The 22,889-nt window shown below is 38.6% G+C and overlaps 1 protein-coding gene across 1 annotated transcript in view; it reads left to right on the forward strand.

Moving 5' to 3' along the window:
• The window catches only part of avl9 (AVL9 homolog (S. cerevisiase)), an 81,343-nt gene that overhangs the window by 53,842 nt on the left and 4,612 nt on the right, over positions 1 to 22,889 (forward strand). The window contains exons 13-16 of the mRNA XM_079846262.1: positions 11,394 to 11,613; positions 14,659 to 14,776; positions 16,853 to 16,906; positions 21,866 to 21,954. Of these exons, the coding sequence (XP_079702388.1) occupies positions 11,394 to 11,613; positions 14,659 to 14,776; positions 16,853 to 16,906; positions 21,866 to 21,954 (481 nt within the window). The remainder of the gene's footprint in view (positions 1 to 11,393; positions 11,614 to 14,658; positions 14,777 to 16,852; positions 16,907 to 21,865; positions 21,955 to 22,889) is intronic.

The following is a 22,889-nucleotide window of genomic DNA, read 5'->3' on the forward strand; positions in this document are numbered from 1 at the left end:
GTTTATTTTTCTCCTTTATGCCACCTGATGGAGTTTTTTTTCCTTGCCACTGTCGCCTTTGGCTTGGCTTGCACAGTTGGGGACACTACATTTTCAACCAAATATCCAAATAAATGTAATTACTAAACTAAATTAAATACATCAACTAAATAACTGATCTGCCCACATTGTCACTGTATGGTAACTGAAATGAGCTGATGACATCACCGTTTTCTCCAGAGCGGCTGTACAGCCGAATCAAATTCTGTTGCATTATTTTCCTGTTTAACACTGTGAAGCTGCTTTGAAACAATCTGCAATGTAAAAAGCGCTATATAAATAAAGTTGGCCTGACTTGACTTGACTTTGAGATCCACCTATGGGAAGGGCATCCGTACCTGACCTCTGCAGAAGCATCCAATTGCACCAAGTCTGACAAGACAGGCAGGAGTGCGCAGCCAATGCCCGGTAAGGCCACACCCCTTACCTGGGGGCATATATAGCCTGCATGCGCTACTGTACATCAGTTGAAATTTGCTTCTCGCGATCTCTGCTCGGACACAGCTCAGTCAAATTTCCGCTGCTCACTTATTGTTTGCAGGAGGAAATATCTTCAGATCAGCCTCCGCCAGGCGTGACAGTTTCTATTCTGCCAGTTTCTCTGTGTCTGTTCTCGGAGCCGCCCGTGCTCTCGCTCGTCTTTCCTGTTCCACGGCTGCCCACCACGGATTATTCGCCGGTATGTCGCTCTCTGTTCATGCTTCTTGCGGCAGTAGCTTATCACGGGCCTGCCCGGCCGCATATGTGGTGCTCTTATCACCGCTAAGGACCTTTACCCGTTCTGCGTGGTTTGCTTGGGCCTCAAGCACGTGGAAGAGGTCTTGGAGAATCCGGAGAACTGCCTGGTGCTGCCTAAGAAAGTCCTGCGACGCCGCCTTAAAGTTGCTGCTACCCAGTGAGGCGAGCTCGACTTTTCGGACTCGGATGTGGGACACCGTGACGACTTCTCTTGTCTGGGCTGACCAGCCCAATCCAGAGTTCCCCGAAGAGGACATCTTCGCGGGCAACCCCCCGCTCGCAGACGATCTGGCCGGGTTCGGTGATGACGACAACGCGGGCCTTCTCGTGGTCTTAGAGGATGAGGAGGCCATCACTCCCTCTGGTATTCCCCAGGCTAGTGCCCCGGTGGCCTTGCCTCAATCCATCCTTCTGGATGTGTGTGAGCGAGCGGTCGCTCGTCTCAACATTGAGTGGCCGGCTCCACAAAGCGCCACCGACCAGGAGAGGGATATTTAGGATGGGAAAGTGCTGGGAGCTCTCCCCGGCCCGAGGAAACAACTCTTTCCCCTTCTTCCAGCGTGCGCTAAGCAAATGAGGCACTAAGCACTATGCGTCCTTAACAGGCTGGGGTGCCACACAAGAGGGCAGAACTGTGAACGGTTTGTGGCCGAGTAAACTACGTTCAGAGCACATAAATAATTTAGAGCTTCTGACCATTTGCAAGGCTCTGAATTATTTTCTGCCTCATCTGCAGGGACATCATGTGCTCGTACGCTGCAACAATACCATGGCAGTGGCTTATATCAACCGTCAAGGCGGCGTGTGCTTGTTGAAACATCGATTTTTCCTGTTGTTCGCGGCTCATGTTCCAGGCATTCTGAACAGAGGCGCGGATCTTCTATCGAGGGGGAACCCGCTCTTCGGAGATTGGCGCATCCACCCTCAGATAGTGGGTATGATATGGATGAGATTCAGACAGGCGTCCGTAGATCTATTCGCCTTGCGCAAAAACAGCCATTATCCTATGTTCTTCTCGCTCTCTCTATTTTTCCACTATTAAGGTTTATCTGGCAGCTATCTCTGCTTGTCATGTGGATTTTGAGGGCTCAACAGTTGGGCAGTATCCTCTAATCTGTAGATTTATGAAGGGTGCCCGTCGCTCGTTGCCAGTCATTAAGAGAACGATCCCTGAATGGGACCTCTCCATGGTGCTGGAAGCTCTGTCTCAATTCCCTTTTGAGTAAGTTGCTGTCATTCAAGACAGCCTTGCTTCTTGGCCTTGGCGTCAGCCAAACGTGTCAGTGAGTTACATGCACTCTCGGTCCACCCCTCGTGCATTAAATTCTCTCTGGGTGGAGATAAGGTTTTCCTTAAGCCTAATCCAGCCTTCATGCTGAAATGTTTCCCTGTGTTCACATCGGAGGTGTTGGAGCTGTCCGCTTTGCACCCTCCGCCCTTTTGCTCCGCGGAGGATCAAAAGTTAAATGCCCTTAGTCCGGTCCGTGCGTTACAGACATATTTGGCTAGGACCAGTGCTTTCCGGAAGAGTGACCAACTCTTTGTTTCATGGGCTCCTCCCCACAAAGGGGATCCCCTGTCTAAGCAACGCCTTTCACACTGGCTTGTGGACGCTATAATTTTGGCTTTAAGTGAAGTGGTGACCCATACTTGGAATTTGTACTCTGCATTTAACCCATCCAAGTGCACACACACCGTGAACACACACACGGAGCAGTGGGCAGCCATATTGCTGCGGCGCCCAGGGAGCAGTTGGGGGTTCGGTGCCTTGCTCAAGGGTCTCACCTCAGTCATGGTACTGAAGGTGAAGGAGGGATCTGGTTATTTATTCCCCCCACCGACAATTCCTGCCGGACCTGAGACTCGAACCCTTAACCTTCCGGTTACAAGTACTCTAACCATTAGGCCACGACTGCCCCTATGGCTTACGAATCAAAGGGAGTGCAACCCCCAGGGGACATCAGAGCTCATTCCTAGAAGGGCTTAGCCACCTCTTGGGCTCTGTTCAGGGGAGTATCACCATCTGCTCTGCTGCCAGTTGGGCTTCTACCCATACGTTTGTGCGTTACTATAGGCTGGATGTCACCAGAACCTCGGTAGCACATTCGGTTTTGGGGGTGGGATCTTCCTAACCCTGCCTTCTGTTGTGTGTGCCACACACGTTTCATGCCCTGCTTTCACACAGCAGTTACGTGTGTGCGTCGGTGTGGCAGGTTCATGATTATGAGACGTGGCATGCACCGTCCCTTGCAGTGACCATCTTTTTCTGGCTAACAGGACCTCACTGTGAGTGTATTGAGCAATCGGGGAGCTGTCCATGTCTCTCCCATAGGTGGATCTCGAACAAGAGATGATGAAAGAGAACAATAGGTTACAGTCGTAACCCCGGTTCTCTGAAACAAAGAGTGGAGAGATCCACCAGCTTTGCCCCGCTTGCCCCACAAGAAGCGAATATACTTACTGATGTACAGTAGTGCATGCAGGCTATATATGCCCGCAGGTAAGGGTTGGGGCCTTACCAGGCATTGGCTGCGCGCTCCTGCCTGTCTTGTCAGACTTGGTGCAATTGGATGCTTCTGCAGAGGTCAGGTACGGATGCCCTTACCATAGGTGGATCTCTCCACTCGATGTTTCAGAGAACCGGGGTTACGGTAGTAACCTATTGTTATGCAGGGTTATATTGAAAGTACATCCACAGTTGAATCCAAATGATGAACATTAAGGAACATTAACCCTTGTGCATCCTTCAAATTCACTACCCATTAGTTACCCTCGTGGCTGAAAACAGCTACTAAATTAAACTGCTGTAAAAATGTATCAGATAATTTTTTTTTTCTATTGTTTTTGCATAACTCTATTAATCAACCTCAGTCCTGGTCAAAACTACTAAATGTTTTTTTTTGGGGGGGGGGGGGGGTTATCAGGATTTTAACTCTTTAATTGCCAATTTCATAAATTATGTCACTGATGGGGGGGGCACAAAATTACTTATTTACAATATAAAATGTATTATGTAATAGTGGACTGGATTTTTTTTTAACCTTTTATCAGTCTTGGACATGTCAAAGATCAGAAACAACATTGGCTTTGATGCATTGTTAGTTTTTGTGCAGCATCAGATTTGAATTTTTTTTCTCCCTCATTTACTCCTCGTGGCTGTTTTTGCCCCATTGACTTTCATTATAACCACATTTTTGGATTGATTGCCATAATACCATGAATACCATGACACCATATATTCTTTGAATGTTGGTGGTTTTCCCTGTTGGGAAGAGGGAAAATTTGTAATTTTTACAGTTGATAACCAGGTGGCGCCATTAACCCTTTAGATAGGACTGTGCAAAAAAAGCTTAGTTTCTGGCTTTTCTATGGAGTTTTCTATGAACTTTTATATGGAGTATTACAACATATTATTGTGAGTGAGTGAGTGAGTCTGTGTCTGTGTGTGTGTCCTTTGCACAAACACACACTGAGAAAATCTAAATATAAACCTCAGCTCGCAGAACTACATGGAGTAATCAATTTTGATGGTGAGAAGTACAGACTAAACAAAAAAAATGTAAGTGGATTCAAACACTAGCATGCCATCCTGCGGGTCATTTGATGGTGAGGTCACATGAGAAGGGGCTTGAATTGTATCGAAGTTTTAGAAATGACTATGCAGCCTGACCCCTCCAGCGAGCTGCAGGATGTATTGCCTCCTCCCTCTGACACCACAGACTCAGGAGAGTCAGATCCTGATTTTGTTGTGGCATCCTCATCATCCTCTCTAGCTTCCACTAAAGGCGAGGAGGATTCAGAGGATCCTGGATCTGGGGGGATTGGGAGAAATGGCGAAGTGGGGCTTTCCACCAATGTCGAGACAACTCCCTTTCTTCAGCCTGCCAGAGGCGTGACTCCAGGGCTGACGTGCTATGCAAGGGTCCAAGGTCCACAGGCAACGTGTGGACTCCCCTCTGGCCCTGTAGACGCTAGCCAGAATCAAAAGCCCCATGTAGGCACGGAGATCTATGCAGGCCACCCCGGTCCAGTTTCTCATTGTGCGGTGCCCATGGAGGTTGGTCATGCTGACAATGAGGTCAATCATCTCCTTCGTAAAAAACATATTGAACATAGAATCCATGTTCTGGACCCTTGTGATGACATAGCATGTCAGTCACATATAGCCTGGAGTCACACCTCTGACTCTCCTGAGTCTGTGGTGTCAGAGGGAGAAGGCAATACATCCTGCAGCTCGCTGGAGGGGGGTCCGTGTACGTTTTGATAGTTTGATTTCCTATTTGAAATGAAATAAGCAGAAACGAGAAAACGGCTCCTTTATTCGTTTTTTCGTTTAAAAAAAACCAACGAAAAAACGAGATTTCGGCTTGATTTTTCGTTTTTTGTTTCACGGGTAAAAAACGTATAAATGACTTCAAAATTCGTTTTCCACATGTGGGCGGTCATGAGACGCCCCTTTCCGCTGATTGGTCAAGCAAATCTGAGCATGTGACATCATCAGCCCTTCCCCAGTTCTGTGTAACAAAATAATAGTCTTCTTAAACTGTATAGGGCATGGGCTTTCTTCTGTGCAACTTAACGTGTTTCACAGAAAAAGTTATATCAGAAATATTAAATATTAATCTGCACCCAGCCTGATTTATTTAGCTGTGTGGAGTAGCCTAGGCTAAATATGTGTGGTGAAGCTGCGCAAGACAGCGAAGAGCGGGTGTGACCATGCAATGTTCAGACAAGTGTTATACGCAGCAGTCATAACTTTTCTTTACAATGCGCTCGGTTTTGGACAAGGGATGGTCATTGCAAATACTGTAGGCCTAATACATATCGGCAGAGGGTGGGTAGCGATGATGGTGATTTTAAATTTTACTGTAACTGTAATCATAGCCGCGAGCGAGAGAGAGCTAGACAGCGAGGAGATGATTGACAGGACGATAGCGGAGGCAAGCACAAGATAACTTTTGTTAATAAAAAATATTGATTTGTTTAATGTAAGAGTTTGTCTTTGTTTTATTGTTGTTGTTTTCAATCAAATAATAGTGAACCACAAACTGAACATTCGTTTTAAAGGGGAATTTCCAAAGATTTTTTTATTTATTAATGTGAGTATTTTGTGTCATTCGTATTCGTTTTTTAAAATAAAAGTTTAATATACGTAGGATTTTTTTGTAGTTGAGTTTTCATTAAAAATGGTAATGCTGGAAATTCATGGTAGGCTATGTGTAATAACGCGGGTGTATCATGTAATTTGCTTATTTGTTTTGTTAATAACGAATAATGTTAATAATGTTTGTTTTGTTCAAAGAGTGGAGGAAGATCAAAATAACCACTACAGCTGCTGAACGTCATTGACAAATCTTTTCTTGATAAATGTATGGATAACACAAGTTATGGTGTTGTCACAATTAATCAGTCGGAAAATATCCAACTTTAACATTGCTAAATGGCATCTATAAAATTATGATTTTCTCTTCTATTTAAATGCACATTTCTTTTAGAAATTGATAGATTTATATACTTGGAAGTCATGCAAACCAAAAATAAGTAGATCCATATAACCTTTAAAATGGCTCACTCATCATCACTCTCATCACATGGAAGAGCTAACTCTATATTGCCCTTTCTGTAAATGTATTAACATATACATTTTTAGAAAATAAGACATAATTTATATAATTTTTATTTATACATAAATACAATTTAACTACAATAAACACTTAAAATAAATACTGAAATCATACTATTTATGCTACTAAATGTAATGTAAATGTACTATCATAGGCTACTACTAAAATATTTCATTGGTAGAATGCATTCCATAGAGGGTTAAGAATAGGGATGTGCCAGTGAGGAAATTTCAAATGATTAATTAACTTGTTAACATTAATCCTGCATTTATCAAGAAAAGAGACACTGATCAGGCATAACATTATGAAATAATATTAACCTTCCTAATATTGTGTTGGTCCCCCTTTGGTCCCCCTGCCAAAACAGCCCTGACCCGTCGAGGCATGGACTCCACTAGACCCCTGAAGGTGTACTGTGGTATCTGGCACCAATGTTAGCTATGTTAGAAGCAGATCCTTTAAGTCCTGTAAGTTGCGAGGTGGGGCCTCCATGGATCGAAAAGAAAGAAAGAAAGAAAGAAAGAAAGAAAGAAAGAAAGAAAGAAAGAAAGAAAGAAAGAAAGAAAGAAAGAAAGAAAGAAAGAAAGAAAGAAAGAAAGAAGAAAACATTTAGGCCAAACGAGTTCCCGTTTTATATAACACATGTGAGTTATCACACCAGCAAGAGTGCTGTTTTTCCGAACATCTGCACAATCGCAAATGTAACATTATACAACAGTTCAATAACGTTACTGAGTAGGCTAACTTTTATAGCTGGGCTACATTCTGTTTTGCTCCGTCCAAGAAAACAGAACAAACAGCAGAACTGCTGTGTCTCCGAGCAACACGTGTTTTGTTCCTCAAAATATATGCATTTTTGACAGAATCAGACGACTAATGGTTCAAGTAGGCTACCCACAGTCGTTTGCTAGTTTAAACGAGTTAGGATTTTTGAAAGACTCGTTTGAATAAAGGATTCAACGCTCTCATTAAGATAGAGACTTGCTGCCACCTACTGGCGGTGTTAGTTTCATAGTTAAAGTAGACGTTTCAATTTTTCAATAATTTCTTATTTCTACATAAAAAAATTACATTTTAAACATTAATCTCTTAACATAATTTATGCAATTATAATTTGCTATGTAAATCCACATGCCATGTTTAAACAGCCTGTATCAATCCAAAAATGTACATTATTGATACCGACATTTATTTGGTCATATAATAGCCATGCACCTGTCTGGCTATTAGAGGACAGATAGCTATGATAATGATTTTAAAAATGCAGTTTTCTCTTGGCTTTATTATTAGAGTTTTGATCTTCTCTCAACCGAGTGAGCACATCCTGCATTATATTGTATTATAATGACGTTGTAATATTAGCCTACTACCAAACTTTGACTAAAGGCATGTTGCAATATTACTTGTTCTAGGAAACTGAAAGCATTTATATTATATTAATATAATAAAAATTGTATTATTCATAAGAATTTAAGTTAATAAAAACATCTAAAACAAAGAATACATTTATTATTTACATTTGTATGATGACAACTGTCAATGCGTGAACATGTTTAGGCTATTTCAATAGATTTTTTCAGTCAGCGAAGCCAAATAATTGGGTGACAAAAAGCATGCATATAGACTATTAATTTTACAGGCTAACAAATACAGTGTTGGGAAAACTCTTATTTTGAAAAACAATGAATGTATATCCTGCCAATCAGATTTCCGTGCAAAAACGGAAAACCAAAAATCTAGTCATAATTTCGTTTTTTCGTTTTTCTAAAAAAAACAAAAAAAGGAGTTGTTTTTTCGTTTTCATATGTGAAAGCAAAAATAAATGAACGAACGATACCCGGACCAGTTCTGAGAGCTGAGGTGCATATTTAGATTTTCTTAGACGCTGGTAAGTGTGCAAAGGTCACACACACCCTCACACTCACACTCACACACACTCACAGTAATAGGCTGTTATACTCCATATAAAACTCCATAGAAAAAATCCATAGAAAAGCCAGAAACTAAACTTTTTTAGCACAGTCCTATCTAAAGGGTTAATGGTGCCACCTGGTTTTCAACTGTAAAAATGGAAATTTTTCCCTTTTCCCAACAGGGAAAACCATCAACTATCAAAATTGCATGAGTATATGGTGTCATGGCTTTGCAATCAAAAAATGTGGTTATAATGGAAGTCAATGGGTCAAAAACAGCCACGAGGAGTAAATGAGGGAGAAAAAAATAAAATCTGATGCTGCACAAAAACTAACAATGCATCAAAGCCAATGTTGTCTCTGATCTTTGACATGTCCAAGACTATGATAAAAGGTTAAAAAAATCCAGTCAACAATTACATTTTATATTGAAAATAAGTCATTTTGTGTGTTTTTCCCCCGAAAATCAGTGATATCATTTATAAAATTGGCAATTAAAGAGTTAAAATCCTGATTTTTTTTTTTTCCGAAAACATTTAGTAGTTTTGATCAGGGGCCTATACCATGAAGCCGGTTTAGCTGGCTAGCCAGATATGTTTAAGCTTAGTTTGTGCCAATCCTGGGTTTTAGGTACCATTAAAGTGGTTTGGCTTTTAGCAGTGTTCATCTCCATAGTAACTTACGCTCCACGGCTAACCTGCTCCAGGGCAGATTATGTTCTGGATAAGAGATCTCAAACTGAAATTAGACCAATCAGCTGTGAGCAAAGTGACACACCTCTGATGCAATGAAGTCACTCCCCCTGTTTCTACTCCAAATTAAAGGTCACTACATAGCAAATGTTTTTTAAAGACTAAAGTGTCTGGCTTTTAACAATGCTTATTTATTATAATAATAATTTTGAATGACTTAGATATCATTTAAGTAATTATTATACCCGTAATCAATTACACATGTATCATTTTAGTTAATCAATCATTAATAGGCACATAGTTAAAATTTATATAAATAGCCTATATGAAGGTCATACAAATAAGCTTTAAAATCAATAAATAAAGCTATAAAAATGACTACATGTGCGTTTAAATGTTCAATTCTCTCTATATATCAACTAAACTAACTCATAATGTTTACTTGCACTGACTAAGTAAGATTTTTCTTAAAGTTGTCCACTTTCATAGACAGCTCTTTGCTTCTTCCTGTGTAAATTTGTTTAAATTCTTAATATTTTCAATCATGTAATATTCTGCAGAAGAGAGAAATCAATTTTGCTGCTTCTCTCGCGAGAAGTAGATGTCAGTTTCACTGATCACAGCATGTGATTGGCTGTTCACTACTGATGTCACAGCTAAAATCCTAAACTCAGGATCAAAGCCTGAGTTGACAGAGAAAGCTGATGATCAGCATCATGGGACCAACAAAGCCTGAATAGATTGGTTTGGTTTTGTCAACTCGAAACTAATCCTGTAACCCTGAGTTTGTTAAACTACCATCATGGTACTGGCCCCAGGACTGAGGTTGATTAATAGATTTATGCAAAAAAAAATATATATATATATATTTATATATATTTATCTGATAAATGTTTACAGCAGTTTAATTTAGTGGCTGTTTTCAGCCACGAGGGTAACGAAGGGTAGTGAATTTGCCCACAGTGTATCGTTGAGTTGCGAAAATGTTCAAAGGATTCTCCCAAAACATGTGTAAATGTAAGATTTGTCACCAAAAATCATTCCATTTGCTGAAACAGAGAAAGTTATGGCCAAATGAAGACTCAAAAACACCCCATAGTGGATGAAAACGTCCCCAGGGATGCATAAGGGTTAAGGAATTTGGTTTTTTAAATGTTGAAAAAGGGTAACTTTTCTTAAATTGGTGTTGGCATTTAAAATAATAGAGAAAAGTATTCCTAGGTTCCTGACTAAGTATTATGTACTTGTGAGAGATGTGCATAGCCTTTCCACAAGGGGGAGTAGCACTTATATTTATCCTTGTAGATTTAAGAGTTCAATGGGGAAGAATGTATAGCAGCAGATGCATAAAATCAACATATTTCAGTATATTGAAGCGTATGACCTGAGACGACATAGAATAATTGTCTTATAGTCTTCTGAAGCTATATAGTATTTTTGTGTGTAAAACAGGCAGTTTAAGTGGTTATTCACTGATACTTGCCCTTTGGTGAACTATTAACTGCTGTAGATGGGTCACTGAGAAGATCTGATTCAAATGAAATTGATCTGATTCAAAATCATTCATACACGAATAAGACATTACCAGAGATGTGCTTATTATGGGGAAATAACAACCTCCATTGCTCTACCATTAGAGCAAGCATAATGTTCAACATCATTCAAATCATGTTGTCTAATCAATTTATAACCTTGATGTCACTGAATCGCTGTCAGAGTACAACAGTCATTCACTTTTGTGGATACCATAGAAATGAATGAGATGTTATAAGCCAATATATGCCAATAGGCTGTAGATAAACTGTTTCCAACCCCATCCATTGGAATAAAAACACCCCAGTGTTTTTTTCCCTGTTGGAGGCTTGCTTTAAAGCAACTACAACATTACTATTTCTCTTATAAAGATGCAAAGAATAGATTAGGCTAATTTGAAGATTTTCAGTGAACAATAACTTAAATTACCAGTATGGCTTCAGACGACTTGGAATATAGCGCAATTGTTTGGCCACTTTTATTATGCTTTTAAGGTACTTTAGCATCCTTTCGAAAACTTGAATGCTTTAGTCCCCATTCATTGTGATTGCATTGAAAAGAGCGACTAGCAAAGTCACAGTGATGACAGAATATTTTGTTCATTTGTAAACTATTTCTTTAATTGTCATAAAAATGTATGTCATGGTGCTAAACACAATTCGGCATTAGTGGCCCTTAAAATAGGCTTAATTTTCTTTATGCATATACACATTTTATTTCCTTATAGTTTTGGGGTGAAATATGAGACCTGTTTTGTAGGGAGAGATGTTAAGTCAACCCATTAAGCTGTTCAAATCTTCTCAGATGTTGTACAGCTGTTGAGAGTTAATTGTTTTAAATTTGCCTGTGTGCAGGTGGATGAAGCACGTATTCAGATCCAAGACCCAGAGCTGCGCAAACTGCTGTATTTAAGTACAGCTGATCTGCGATTCGCTGATTATCTGGTGAAACATGTCACTGAAAACAAAGAGGATGTGTTTCTAGACGGGACGGGCTGGGAGGGTGGAGACGAGTGGATAAGGGCGCAGTTTGGCCTATATGTACACTCGCTGTTATCTTCTGCTCTACAACAAGGTGCATTACAACCCACACACACACACTTATATTATATTATATTTGTGTAAAATGTTTTAGAATACTTGTTTGTATTATGAATTAACATGAATTAACAATAAATAATAGTAGGGGTGTAACATATGTGTCACAATATATCGCAAAAATGCAACAATATGTATCATGGATGGTGACCATATGTATTGTGAATAGTTACTATGTGAGGGGAAAAAATCAAGTTTACAGAGATTTAGTGTCAGTACTACATTAAACTACTATATAATGTTGCATATAATGTATAATATTGCAAAGGGGGGATATCTGTGGGTCCTGATAATGCCAAATGTTTTATGTTACCAGTAAAAAGTGGCCTATATAATTTAAAATGTATCTAGTCAGTGACAGAGTGCAAGCATATTCATCTAAAATAATTCTGTATTTTCAGCTTCAGAATCATGAATATTGTTATGCTGGTGTCACCATTGTCCTGTGAATTGGGTTACCAGCACCAAGTCCAAGCCTATTCATTTTCATCCCCAATGTAATACCAAATGCAGCATTTTAATCAGCAGTACATTTTTGTTAACCTTTTACCATATGTCTTTGTGTATCACAATAATATCGTATTTTGAGTTCAGTATTGTGATATGTATCGAATCGTGACATGAGGGTATCGTTACACCCCTAAACCATAGTAATTTAAGTAATGGAATAAGGGTGCATATGATGACATTTTTTAAGTATTGAAATGGAGACAATCTGCTATCTCCAATTTGTGATGTGATATGCAAAACACCCACACATCTAATCTCCAAACCACTTATCCTACAGAATGTAGGGTCATTGGGATGCTGGAACATATCCCATCATGGATGGATGGCTAGTCCATCACAGGGCTAACATTCACCTATGTACACACATACACAATCACACTTATATCTAGTTTCCAGTTCACCTAACCTACATGTCTTTGGATTGTGGGGGAAACTGTAGTACCCAGAGGAAACCAACACGGGGAGATGCAACCTACACACAGAAATGGCCTCTTGGCTTAGGAAGGACTCAAGCCATAACCCTTCTTGCTTTGAGGCAAGAGTGTTACCCATTGAGCCACATATTTACAGGGTTTCCGCGGGTCCTAAAAAAGTCTTAATTTGTCCTTCCACAATTTAAGGCCTTAAAAATTTCTTAAATTGGAGCAATTTTTTAAACTTATATCATGGCATTAAACTATGATTTCTGCAATGCAGAAAATGTGGACGGAATTGCAGAATCCATTCATAAAAATGGAATTTACTGTATAATGCGGAATGTCACGGAATTTGTAAAATTTTTGATGAATAAATCAAAAGTAGATTAGTACACTTTAAGGGATATTTCTCCCAAAAATGAAAATCCTGTCATCCTTTTCTAACCCTAATGTTGTTCCAAACCCGTAAGACTTTCGTTCATCATATAAAGCGATCAAGTCTCTTTAGAAAATTTGGAATAAACCGCTCGATTTTTTTGGATTAGTTTTACGATCTCGTTATGAATGTTTTGAAGCGTCAAAGTGGTAGTTGCTTAGAAGACTGTCAATGCAGGGGAAAAAATCATAGCTTCATTTGTGTTCCAAAGATGAACGGAAGTCACTAAAATTTTATTAAACCATTAAAGCAGATTCAATAACAGAATAAACTATAAAACAAAAAAATAAATAAAACAGATTTCATAGGGCCCTAAATTTAATTGCAAAATTAAATTGCCTGCACTGCAAAAATGATGTTCTTCCTCAGGATTTTAGTTTTCCAGTACAAATTCAAAACGCCCTTAAATCAAGATACATTTACTTGACATGCAAAATGAAGAAATTAAGTCTTGTTTTCTGAGAAATTGAACAAAATCAAGTGAGATTATGCCTAAAACAAGAACAAGTATCTGTCATTGGGTATGAAAATTACAAAAGTAGAACTTATTGGCAGATATTTGTTCTTGTAGGGTTATTTTTAATAATAAAATCACTTTCACAAGATCACAAGATTTCTTATCTCAAACTTTAAGCTCTTTTTTGTAAAATTAAATTGTAATGTAGATCTGTTGGAAATTGTATTTTGAAACTTGGAAGTGTTGCTAATACAAATCATTGTGTGCTTAGACATTTACATTTAGAGAACATATTGATGTGTTATGTTCCCTTCAATTTATCCCTTAAATTTTCTTTAATTGGTTTTAGAAATTTAACTCCATAAAACCTGCAGAAACCTTGTATTTATTTAAAGGGATAGTTCACCTTAAAATCCTTTTTCTCACCTTGGTATTGTTTTAATGCCATATGCCCTTCTTTCTTTTTCATGGAGAATTTTTAAATAAAATGTCCCGCTCGTGCTAGTCCATATAATGGCAGTGAATAGTGACCAACATCAAGCTTTTAAAAAAAGATGCAGAAGTATGACAGAATGATCCCATGCGACACGTGGCATAGTATATTCCATATTGCATATGTTCTGGGGGTGTATGATAGGGTTTGGTGGAAAAACAAACTGAAATGTAATGTGTTATATAACAAAAATCCTCCTGACCTTGGCAGTTGGTCTTCTGTGCATGGCACATGTTCATAACACTCTATTAGCACCGCAGTTCACGCTGACTCGCTTAAAAACATTACATAAGTTGTGAAAAATCAAGATGAATTAAAACGCATGTAATACACTCCTAGAAATCCCTAAAAAAAGTATCGAAATACTTTTTTCTCAGAGTTAAATATATCCAAACCATAACTCCAGTTCTCAGATGAGAACTGAGATGTTTTTCACCAAACCCTATCCATGCCCTATGGCATTAGAGCAACAACAGGGTGAGTAAATGATGACTTGATTTTCATTTTAGGGTGAACTATCCCTTTAAATAATCTGTTATCTTTGCCGTAGACTCTTAGAGGATCACTATTTTACCAAGAATTCAGTGCAATTTTTTTTCTTTAACAAAGTCAAGTTACCAACTGAACACACCTCACTCGGGGTTCATTGTGTAATGTTGTGTCATTGTGACCGTGAGGGTTTATTTTTGTTGAATATTGTTTGTTATCAGATCATGAGCGTCTGTTGGCAGATTATGGACCTGCGTTCACATCCGCCTGGAAAATCACACACAACTACAGACTGTGGATCAGCAACAAGCATCCAGCGATGGCCGAGATCACTCCTGGGTATGAGAACTGAGACAAATCAAAATAGAATACTAGCAGTAATTCTGCTAATGCTTACTATTTTTTATAGTTGACCAAAATAATGTTAACCATATTTAAAAAAGGAGCTGGCTCATTCAGAAAAATATGTGAGACCGGGGATGGTGGTAACATGTTTTGCTTTATTATGTATTACTACTAGTTGTTTTGAAATGTACAACTTATTTCTTAACTGTTAGTCCTAAATGGAAGTTAAATACAAATAGTGCTGTTTTTTACAAGCTAACCCACTAACGGCAGTTAAAACAGTCTGGGTGGGTTAAAAAACATGTGCATAATTTTTTTAATTTTTTTTATTTAATAAATGACCTTTTTCAACATCGATCCCCAACGCAAATTAAATATTAAACCAGATACATTCTCCCCTATAATTTTTTTGTCCTGTAAATCCTTCATAGTTACACTATATTGCCAAAAGTATTGAGACACCCCTCTAAATCATTGAATTCAGGTGTTCCAATCACGTCCATGACCAAGTCCATTCGTGAAATTTCCTCACTACTAAATATTCCACGGTCAACTGTTAGTGGTATTATAAGTAAGTGGAAGCAATTGGGATTGGGAACAACAGCAACTCAGCCATGAAATGGTAGGCCACCTTAATCACAGAGCGGGGTCAGTGCATGCTGAGGCTCACAGTGTGCAGAAGTCGCCAACTTTCTGCAGAGTCAATAGCAGACCTTCAAACTTCATGTGGCCTTCAGATCAAGAACAGTGTGTAGAGAGCTTCATGGAATGTTTTTCCATGGCCAAGCAGCTGCATCCAAGCCTTAGATCACCTTACATCAAGTGCAAGGCAAAGCATCGTATGCAGGGGTGTAAAGCACACCGCCACTGGACTCTAGAGCAGTAGAGACGTGTTCTCTGGAGTGACGAATCACGCTTCTCTGTCTGGCAATCTGATGGACGAGTCTGGGTTTGACGGTTGTCAGGAGAATGGTACTTGCCTGACTGCATTGTTGTGGAGGGGGGATTATGGTGTTGGGGTTGTTTTTCAGGGGTTGGGCTTGGCTCCTTAGTTCCAGTGAAAGGAACTCTTAATGCTTCAGCATACCAAGACGTTTTGGACAATTTCATGCTCCCAACTTTGTGGGAACAGTTTGGCAATTGCCCCTGCCTGTTCCAACATGACTGTGCACCAGTGCACAAAGCAAGGTCCATAAAGACATGGATGAGCAAGTTTGGTTTGGAGGAACTTGAACTTGCCTTCTCGTCCAACATCAGTGCCTGACCTCACAAATGCGCTTCTTGAAGAATGGTCAAAAATTCCCATAAACACTCTCCTAAACCATGTGGTAAGCCTTCCCAGAAGAGTTGAAGCTGTTATAGCTGCAAAGGGTGGGCCAACTCCATATGAAACCCTACGGATTAAGAATGGGATGTCATTAAAGTTGTGTTTAATGTGCATGTAAAGGCAGGCATCCAAAAACCTTTGGCAATATATTGTATGTTTACACACAGTTTTCAAACTTTTACTGTAACCTCAAAAGAGGATGATGGTCATGTTTGATGGCGATGTCATCCCTGTAGCTAATTTTGAGTATTTAAATTGGTCAGATTGTATTATAACAGTCCCTGGTCTCCACTATTCAAACGTGAGCGACATGCATTATTACATAAGGAACTCAGAACATTAGGTCACAAATTGTTAAGAACATTTAAAGAACCGTGATGTGAACTACCTTCAGTAGACTGTGTGGAAATGAATATACTGGAAATGTAAACTTACTCATTTATAAATTAAAATGTGTTCAGTTACTTTATGTTCATTTGCAAAACATGTTTACCTGCACCCTCGTTCAACTACCATTTTACCAATTATTTTTAATTACGTTTTGTCATCTTTTATGAAACATTAGCATGTGTTGCTTTACGTGTAGCAATTTTAAATTTTTTAGCTGTGCCGAATACCTTTTTTTTTACTTTCAAAGTGAGGCCAAGCATGTTTCTCTCAAAAAAGTTATTTTCAACAAATGTTTTTACCATAACACAGAAAACTTTAACTTTGACCTCAGATCACTGACTCTGTGTTCTTAGACATCCATTCCAGGGTCAGTACAGTGTGGCCGATGTAAAGATCCGCTTGTCACAGTAAGTGTTACACTATTATCCTCTTGTTTACATACTCCGCCATAGAGACAGAGCGTATTAAGCCACGCCCACACCGGGGGGGAAAACAATCCAACGCTCTCCATTGACTTTGCATTGCGGGAGGCTGCCTCATTGTCATTTCGGACTTATAACAAAAAACAGAACAATGTCTGATATGTGACAAGGTGTACAGCAAACAAGCTAAAAAACACAGAAATAAGTTTTTATAAGCTGTCGACCCAAAAAAACGAGCGTTTAAGAAGATAAAAGTGGATACAGGCAATACGAAGTGACGCTTCAGCAGGATGAATGGGTAAATTTTGGGATCCTGACACTCAGTATGTCTCAGTATGTGTATGTGTGCAGTAAACATTTTGTCACTGTTAAGTCAAATATCCAAATGTCCGTTTTATATATGATATTTCCTGTCGTTGATTACATTCCCCTCTAGTCGCCCAGGTTATCAGTGTAATATGACCTGTAGCGCTCTGTCTCAATGGCCTGAATACACCTTTTTGTCCTTAAACGCTCGTTTTTTGGGTCAACAGCTTATAAAAACGTCTGGGTTTTTGCTTCTGGGTTTTGTTTAGCTTGTTTGCAGTTCACTTTGTCACAAATCAGCTTTAATACATTGTTCAGTTTTTTGTAATAAGTCCGAAATGACAAGGATGCAGCCTCACGCAATGCAAAGTCAATGGAGAGCGTTCGATTGTTTTCCCCCCCGGTGGGCGTGGTCTTCAGATTATGACGCGTGTCGCTCTGTCTCTATAGGGTACTTTTAATATCCATATAATATGTATATAGAATTTATGTTGAATATAAATAAGGAGACATCCAAAATGCTTCACTAGTAAAAGTGCAGTACATATAAAAGTTATTCTCCCCACTTGAGCTATATTTTTTATCAAAGTGGACCTACAGTAGTGGCCAAAAGTGGGCCAGAGGGGATATTAGTTTTTAATGACCCTACAAGTTCAATTAAACCATCAAAATATGAGGAAAATAATTTATATATTTTAGTGCTGGGAATCGATTAAAAAAAATTAACTAATTAATCACATTTTTTCCTGTAATTAATCGCAAGTTTTTAATATTTTACGTTTTTAATATTTTGATATTGTAATCATTTCAGTTACTCTCCAAATTAATGTAGAACAATTTAAAGACAGTATATTTTAAATATGTGTTGTATTGGCATCTTTTTATGAATGAAGGCCAGTATCACTGATATTAATGTCTATATGAAACATTAATGACGTTACATTACATTATAACTGAAAGCTCCTAATTTCAACATTTATTAGGCTTTAAAAAAACAACTTTTAATTTAAGTGAACTTAAAACAATCTTTACATAAACCCATTATAATAAATGTTATATTTACCCATGGCCTTCCCTGTTAGACATATGCAGAAATGTAATAGTTATCAAACACCTTTCTTAACTGCATAAATTATAAATGAAATATAGATTAGTCATCATTAAAGCTACAATTTGTTTCCGTTGTTCTTTGATGAACATTAGTGACAGGCATCATCAGTGCTCCTGTCACTTTAAGAACGGCCGCTTACGAACATGACGCGGATCTCACACGCTGTCCCGCGCATCTCATTTCCTCACAACTACTTAAGTTAATTTAAGACGTTATTTAACTCATTTAAGACTCCTAATATGAGAATACTCAATTCTCTGTGTTGTTGTTATTGTTTGTTAAAGAGCAAAAGAGAACTCGATGTGAGCAGGAGACTGATGTGATTCTGTCTTTGCGTCAGTGTGTGTGTGTGTGTGTGTGTGTCAGAGTGTCCCTCGATTAGCTGACATGAGACGCAGCCACACAGACAGGACACTGACAAACACACACACACACACACACACACACACACACAGAGACAGACAGGACATTGACATACAGCGCGTTCTCTTGTGTCTTGTCGCACTTGGAAGCATTTACATGAATAGGAGCGTGATCATGTAACGCTGGGCAAAAATGGATATAAAAACTATTTTTAATGCGTTAAGCTGAAAAAATTAATCACCAGCGTTAACGCGTTAATTTGCCCAGCCCTAATATATTTTAAATATGAGGGAAGAAAAAACACTTAAATTGGTTAAGGTATTTATCTGCCAAACTTATTTAGCAAAAAAAAGGCAAACTACAGCTGCAGATTTTATTTTACTACAAAAAAAGAAAATCAGGGTTCACACTCATCCTGGAAAACCTGGAAAATTGATGACCAGTCCTGGAAAACACATGGAAAATTTGTGAAATTGTAAAATGTCCTGGAAAATCTTCTTGTCCTGGAAAATTTGTTTTTTATAAAGTTCTCCGGTTTTTCACTGGCCCAAAAAAATGTTTTACCGCTAGTTGCAGAAAGCGCGATGTTCAGGAATGCTGGGTTTTGACACGTGAGAGTAATATTTTGAATGATGATGTTTAGTCTTGTGTTGCCACTTGCAGCAGTTAGCTAATGTTATTAACTGCTCAAATGTATGTGGTGGATGTCAACTGGTAAGCAGCTACCTAATTCACTAACTTGCTAACTAATCATTTCAATGCAATTTAAATTCAAATAAGAAATTCATTGTGCAGTGTAGCCAGCTTGATTGATTATAACAGTACAGGGCTCCAGAGTGCGACCAAATGGTCGCATTTTGCGACTAAAATTTGAGAGTGTGCGACTGAATTTTACATCCAGTCGCACATGTGCGACCAGTAAATTTGCCTGCTGTCGGTACTGGAGAAATTAAGAAAATACACTTAGCCTACTAATTATAATTTATAGACGTTATGTCTGGCAAATTCTATATTTGCCATCCGTTTCTATATGAGATCATATTAAACCATTTGTCCGTGAAGCATTTTTGCCATTCGCAGTCCAGAAGAGAGAGAAAGCGAGCGCTCTCTCACGTGGAGCTACAGCGAACACAACACGTCAGTCAGCTTAATGAGTGACGATGGCCAAGAACTAAACAAAAGTTTAGTCTGCTTAAACTTTAGGGATGTGCTGTGATATTAATCTAATTTTATTTTCGATTTTGGCTTCCAAGAATTATAAAAAGATGGAATGAGGTAAAACTATTCCTATAGCCGTGTTCGTCGAGCTCATCCTTCCCTTCACAGCCTTGCTCTGTCATTTCTCCCTAAACCTAAACTAAACGTCAGATTCAGTGATTGTTGTAAACTGCAGTCTCTACTGTTGCTAAACTGCGGAATGTGTTTGATAATAAAGAGCTATTAAATGCACAATGATCCGCGCAAGAGATGCTGTTTCCAACTTCAAGGCGGCTTATGTGTGTGTGCTGCGAAATGGACCGACTTGCACTTAATATTTTAGGCTTCGTGTGCGCGTCTAAACCATCAAATAAACAACAAATAGCCGGTGTCAAAATGACCGGATTGGAGAGTAGTTATTTTAACAGTTTATATCTTAAATGGGCGTAAATAGTTTGGAGAAATAAGAGAATATGATATTATTAGTTCTACATTCGATCGGTCTTAAAGGGGCAGCGTCTAATAAACATGCTGACGATTGAGCCATTAATTCGAATCGAACAAAAGGCAAATAGAAAATATTCACATCTCTTGAATTAATTACTTTAGCTTTTATAAGCATTACTCTATCAATTTATACAGTGAAAACAATGCAGTGTTATTTTACATTTCATTACTTTATTAGATTTATTTGTAGGTTTGTTCTTTACTGTAATATTAATGTTAGCAGACATTCCGAATGCCTGCACACTGGTCCATTTACAAATAGATGTTTCATATTTTTGTTCAAACTTTGCGGTTTCTTTTGCTATAGATATTTTACTTTTCAGATTATAAAGGCATGTTAATTATGTTCTTAATTATGTTTTTTTTTAATAAAAAAAAAAAAAAAAGTATAATAAAAAGAACCGGTAAGAATACTGTTAAAGTACCGGATCAATAAGCAGTATCGGTAAGAGTAGTAATACCATTAAAACCTTAACGATACAGATCCCTATTAGTAATACAGTAGAAATTAGTAGATTTGGTTAGCATGTTGATTTACGGTGTGCGCCCCTAAAATTTCTGGTTGTGCCCCTAAAATTTTCAGTTGGGGGCCACTGTGCTCCTAGTGAAAAAAGTTAGTCTGGAGCCCTGCAGTAGTTTTCACCACAGTTCAGAACTCTGTGTGTTTACGCTGAAATTATTGACAGCTGCAATGATTGACAGCTGCAATGATTGTAGTGTTATAAATGTGTTATAAAGTGATATAATGTGTTATTAAGTCAGAATTACATGATATAAACTGACAATTGCGTGTTATAGTCAGAATTACTAGATATAAAGTCAGAATTGCAAGATATAAACACAATTGCGTTATAAATTCAGAATTGTGTGATATAAACTTTTTCTCGCAATTCTTCTTTTCTCAGAATTGTGAAATATAAACTTGCAATTACGAGTTATAAAGTCTAATTCCAAGGTAAAAAAGACTGACTTTATCTCTCAAATCAGACTTTATAACTGGCAGTTGCGAGTTTGTCACAATTATGTAAACTCGCAATTGTGAGAAAAGGTCAGAATAGCGAGATAAAAAGTTGCTATTACTTTTTTTTTTTTTTTTTTTTTTGTGGTGGAAACAAGCTTCCATAGTCATAATGTATGATTTAAAGGGTTAGTTCACCCAAAAATGAAAATTCTGTCATTAATTACTTACCCTCATGTCATTCGACACCCGTAAGACCCGTTCATCTTCGGAACACAAATGAAGATATTTTAGTTGAAATCCGATGGCTCAGAAAGGCCTCCATTGGCACAAAGGTCTTTACTCTCTCAAGACCCATAAAAGGTACCCTTACGGATGTCGAACGACATGAGGGTAAGTAATTAATGACAGAATTTTCATTTTTGGGTGAACTAACCCTTTAAGAGCTCATATTAAAAATTGTTTTATAGTTAAGCCATGGCAAAAAACTGTATGTATTCAGTTCAATGCAGAACAGCGAGCGTGGGAAGAAGATCGGGAATGCTGTGATGTCAACGAGCAGAAGTGTCGTGCAAACAGGAAAGGCTGTCGGTAAGATTAACAATAGATTAAATTGTTTACTTGTTAATTCTTTCTTATTTCACTTGAAACTTATTTTGCATGCAATCTGTTCCAGCAGTACAAAACCACACCCTTCTTAGAGCATGTAGTACATGCCATGTACAGTGCCTTTGCGAAATTATTCATACCTTGCATTTTTTTCACCACATTTTAAAAGTTGCAGCCTTATTCTAAAGTGCTTTCTTTTTTTCACAGCTACACTACACCGTCCATAATGACAAAGCAAAAAAAAATATTTGTGAAAACTTATTGAACATTTATTCAAAAGCAAAAACTGATTGATCAGATCAGGCATACCATTATGACCACTGACAGGTGAAGTGAATAACACTGATTATCTCTTCATCAGGGTACTTGTTAGTAGGTGGGATATATTAGGCAGCAAGTGAACATTTTGTCCTCAAAGTTGATGTGTTATAAACAGGAAAAATGGGCAAGCGTTAGGATTTGAGCCAGTTTAACAAGGGCCAAATTGTGATCTCCAAAACTGCAGCTCTTGTGGGGTGTTCCCGGTCTGCATTGGTCAGTATCTATCAAAAGTGGTCCAAGGAAAGAACAGTGGTGAACCGGCGTCAGGGTCAAGGGCGGCCATGGCTCACTGATGCACGTGGGGAGCGACGGCTGGCCCGTGCGGTCTGAACAAACAGACGAACTACTGTAGCTCAAATTACTGATGAAGTTAATGCTGGTTGTCAGTATACACAGTGCATCGCAGTTTGTTGCGTATGGGGCTGCATAGCCGCAGACCAGTCAGGGTGCCCAGGCTGACCCCTGTTTCATGGAAACAGTATTCCCTGGTGGCTGTGGCCTTTCAGCAGGATAATGCGCCCTGCCACAAAGCAAAAATGGTTGAGGAATGGTTTGAGGAAGTTTAAGGTGTCGACTTGGCCTCCATTCCCCAGATT

This window comes from Gobio gobio (assembly GCF_949357685.1).
Source record: "Gobio gobio genome assembly, chromosome: 20".
NCBI classification, from domain to species: Eukaryota; Metazoa; Chordata; class Actinopteri; order Cypriniformes; family Gobionidae; genus Gobio; species Gobio gobio.